Source organism: Zea mays, chromosome 1 (genome assembly GCF_902167145.1).
Source record: "Zea mays cultivar B73 chromosome 1, Zm-B73-REFERENCE-NAM-5.0, whole genome shotgun sequence".
Classification (NCBI taxonomy): Eukaryota; Viridiplantae; Streptophyta; class Magnoliopsida; order Poales; family Poaceae; genus Zea; species Zea mays.
In genome coordinates, this window is record NC_050096.1 from 237,572,378 (window position 1) to 237,577,136 (window position 4,759).

Below are 4,759 nucleotides of genomic sequence, written 5' to 3' on the forward strand. Positions count from 1 at the left end.
GTTTTGAGATATAAGAAAGAAAACTGTGGCACTCAAGTTTGATATTTGGATCACTTGAGATGAGTTGAGTGCAACCCTTGATCAAAGGAGGTCACCACAACGTGGAGGTATGCTTTGGCCGAACCACGAGAAAATTCGATGTCTCTTGTTCACTTTACCTTATTACAATTTTTGTCTTCCTTAGTGCTAAACTCCACTTGTGATATTGCTCCTAGTTTAATACACACAATAAGAGAGCAATCAAGTGAAGAGTTTATTTTTCTCTCCTCTTCTCATCCAAACTTGGTTTTAGCTTTCTCTAACACTTTTATTAGACCAAGTTTGTGTTGTTCTAGTGAGTTTTGTAGGATCACCTATTCACCCCCATCTAGGTGCTCTCAGGAGGTGTCTGAGGCATAAGGCCCTAGAAGTGGTCCCAGCAGGCAGACCGTACGATAGTTTCTTATATCATAATCCTTAAATGTGTCTTGGCGGCTGTCGGGGGTATGGCCTTCCCTAGGCACTAATAGGAACACAATCCACTCACTTGCATTGTAGATCATCATTGGGGTGAAATTTAAGATATCATAGTGCATCACATATAGTTCTTTCATCTTGTGTCACTAGTTGATTGATTTGGGTTAGTTCTACTATTATTGCTCTTAGTGATTATTGTCACGTAAATGGCCTAAAGTTAATGAGATTGTTGATTGGTTATTGAAGATTGTTGTCGGCTCCGATCAACATTAGTGAGGGGCTTTTGTGCTTATTCTTTGCAGGAGATTCACGAAGAGCGACTCTAGTGAACTCATTGTTTGTTGGAGTGCCCCTCTGGTGTGGTTCTTACTCGCTCTATTTGTGGGATTAACGTGTGATGCTAATTATCGCATGAACCATATAACTTGGACTCACCATAACGAGGACTTAGATTGTCGCTAAGCAACCAAACCCTAGAGATATATCATGTGCCATCTCTTGTCTCATATGGTTTGCTCACCATACTAACTCTTGCAACCACCTTCATTTACTTGTTATTTGCTATTCAACTAGCCTTGTGTAAAAGTAATTATAGATATTTTATTTTTTATCTCTTGATAGTAAGTAGCTTGTCTTAACCAATATAAACTAAAGATCAAGCTACTTAAAATTTACTTAAAATTGTTTAGCGGCTTGCATAGAATAAATTAGTGTTAGGCAAAGTAGTTGCTTTAACTCTATTGTTGTATTGATCAAACTTTGATATATTAATTTGTGGGATAATTTTTATAGACTATCCACTCTAACCATATAGTTTCTCTCACCATACCCTAGGTAGGGGCATTGTTAGAGTACACCATCCCTCAACTGAACGCGACGTCAGGATGAGCAAGATCCATATGCTATTTAGGCCTTGTTTAGGGATGGCAATTTAACTCGTAAACCCAAAACCCGACGGACACCCGATCCGATAAGTACGGGTACGGTTGAAGATTTTGACCCGTGGGTGTAACCCGCACTTAACCTAAAGTTTCACGGGTATAGGTGTGGGTTTCTATTTCAACCCGTTGTTAACCCGCACCCGACCCGAAATTTGGTTTATTTTCATTATTTTGCGCAATGATGATTAAGATACAATAGTAATTATTTTGAATAACAAACTTGACTAATGATCATAAAGTGTTTTGTTGCTGCTCAATGTGAAAAAAAATTAAAATCCGTAGATATAACACAATTATTGCTGGTATTTAATCATTTATAAGTTAATTATTGTTTAAAAGTGTACATTGAGCAAAAACCCGTGGATGACCCAAAACGGTAGTCACTGATAGCACGTGAGGTTCTAGAAAATATTTATAAAGGAATGCTAAGAAGTCTCATATGAAACTGAAAAGCCAGGAACCATATCACAAATACAGTTCCATCAATACCCATTATGTTTGCAATGTAAAAAACACCAAAACAAAAATTACAGGAGCAATGTACTCCATCACGATCAAAATGTTTCTTCACAATTCTTCGTTTGAGCCCTTAATTAATTCTAATTCAAAAAAAGAAAAAGAAATATAGTCCGATCTTAATTTGGTCCAATCCTTAAATTCTTAAATTTTATAGTGTAAAATTTAGAGTCTACTACCACCCCTATCCGTACCTTACTAAAGACATTATGCAGATTGGCACGCTGCAAAACTTCAAGGAATTATCTACTGTCAGCTGAATTGTGTGTTCTATGACTTCCATGTCTCTGACATGAGGATCTTACAATCCAGCAACTAGCTGCTTAAAATAAATTAAGAATCCTCTTTAGGGACCTTGCTCTGTATAGTTCCTGGTGTAGAATTTGAGCCTCTTTAAGCCGACCTGACTTAGCAACCCTTGTGACTATAGACAGATAAAATGCACTCCTGTGGTTGACATTTCTTGATACCATTACTCGTAGTATTTCAGCAGCAGCTTCAGCTTTACAACCTTTGCACAATGCTTGGATCATCATGGAAAATGTAGTTGCTTTAACCTCAAATCCAAGAGCAAGCATCTGATTCAAAAGCTCCAGTGCTTCTTTGGCCATGTTCTTCTTACAGAACCCCATAATAAGTGAACCATAAGTGACATCATCAGGATTGATCCCATCAACAATCATTTCATCAAATAGAGTCATAGCATTAATAATATCACCCCTTTTTGCTAAAGCATCTATGAGGGTGTTGTATGTAATGCGAACCACCTGGCATCCATTTTCTCTGATGGAATGGAAAATCCCAAGAGCTTCTTGAACCATCCCCCTTTTAGAGATGGCATTCAGAAGTGTGTTGTATGTCACTATATCAGGAAAGCATTTCTCACTCACCATCATCTCTAGAACATCAATTGCCTGATCCAGATGTCCATACCTACAAAAGTAGTTTATAAAGATATTGTAGGCAGTAACATCAGGCTTATGATTTGCCTGCTTCATGTGTGCGAGCAAATCACCTACTTCAGACCACCTTCTCTTGTCACACAGGGAATGAAGCAAGATGCAATAGGTTGTACCATTTGGCTCAAGGCCTTCAGCTGAAAGACGAGTTAATATCAACTTTGCATCCTTCAAACAGCCTGCTTTGCATGACGCACTGATAAGAGTGTTGTAGCTGACAACATGTGGTTGACATCCCTCCAAATCAAGTTCATCTAATACTTCCAGAGCCCGCATGGGACCACATTGTTTGCATATGAGGTCAACAAGCAAGGTGCTCGTCATCTCATATGGTGGCCAACCTATTTTCAGCTGCTCTTTCCAAAAGGAGACTGCCCTGTCATACAAATGATGGCTGCACATGCACCTAATCAAAGTATTGAAAGTGATGCCACTAGGAGAGCAACCAGTAAACCTCATATCCTCCAATACTTTCATCGCAGAACTCAGCTGCCCTTCACAGCAAAGTTGCCCAATCAACATGTTGCAGGTGATGGTGTCAGGAACCCCACCTGAGAGCACCATGACCTCAAGAACATGCCTAGCTTTATTTGTATTACCAGTTCTCACAAGGCCACGAATTAATCTAACACAACACTTTGAATCTGGTACTTGGCCATGTAACACCATCTCATCGATGATGCGGCAAGCTTGAATGAGCTTCCCATTGTTGCAGTGCCTGCGGAGGCTGTAAGCATAACAGCCGGTTTTATGCTTTGAAAAGCATGCCCTGTTTGCCACCTTGCCCGAGTTATGATCCAAGGGCCTTCCTGGTTTTAGTTGCTCATCCAACAGGTTTCTCAGATTAGCATCGAAGGATGGAACTGCCTTCTTGAAATCTGCAGTTGCTCTGCCACTTCCATGGTCTGCACCTGCATCGACAAAATCATCCCGCAGCCTTCGCTCTGGTCGTACCACCACTAGATTAGTCTCATTCTTCTGCTCAGTCCTACTGGGATAATCCAAAGAGACAGACCGTGCTCTTATCCGGAAAGAGCGCGCAGACGCGTTTATGATTACCGGGGCAGGCCAAATACCACATCCGCAGCATCTTATGTCCACAAAATGTGACATTTCCTTGTGAAGCAACCAACCATGGCAAGATATAATTGCACGAGATTTAATTTGAGAAAGAACGCACTCCGCTCTTTATATAGCTCGCTCGGAGGAATTCCCCAAGCAATCCCTCAAAATCCTTCCTGCACAAAGTAGATAAGGCGACATTAGCGCCGAATCAAGGGAAAACACGCCCTAAGCACAATCAAGCAGTAAATAAACCCGACCAATATCGCTCAGACAAAGTAGACAGGGGGACACCAGTGTTGGCACAAACTATAAAATACGAGGAAGGGAAGGTAAACGACAGCCTCCGCAGAAGCTTACGAGATCTAGCGGATTACAGCGGGAATACCTGCGACGCTGGCGCACAATGGCAGAATACTTGAACGGAGTCCCACGTGGAGGATGGACCGAAGATCTGAGATTCTCTGTGTGAAACGAGCTCCCGGGAAGGAGAGGCGGCGGCGCTGCGGAGGGCGGCGGCGAGAGCTGGAAGCAAGCACACGAAGCGAGGTTTTTGTTTCAGAATTGCGGTCTGCGGGGACGCCTGGAGGCGGCGCTGCACGTCTCGCCGAAGAGACGTGTAATTAGCTATGCGGGCGGGGTGGGTCACTCTTGGTTCACAAAAACACACACAAAAAAAAACTAAAGGCCTAATTAGATCTACAACGTCATAACTCCTTGGGTTTTAGTTATACTAGTAGGTGGCGCGCGCCACCGCGCGTTCGTAATTATAATAATTTAGTTAAACTAAATTTAATTGTAGCTATCAATAATAACAGAATTGCT

At 41.6% G+C, this 4,759-nt stretch overlaps 1 protein-coding gene across 1 annotated transcript; it reads right to left on the bottom strand.

Moving 5' to 3' along the window:
* Nucleotides 1-1,897: 1,897 nt before the first annotated feature.
* LOC100381779 (Pentatricopeptide repeat-containing protein) lies at nt 1,898-4,556 on the bottom strand. The gene is made up of 2 exons (NM_001174578.1): nt 4,323-4,556; nt 1,898-4,110 (listed from the first exon to the last, which is right to left on the bottom strand). The coding sequence occupies exon 2, from the start codon at nt 3,983-3,985 to the stop codon at nt 2,237-2,239; it is 1,749 nt and encodes a 582-aa protein (NP_001168049.1). The 5' UTR covers nt 3,986-4,110; nt 4,323-4,556; the 3' UTR covers nt 1,898-2,236.
* Nucleotides 4,557-4,759: the final 203 nt, after the last annotated feature.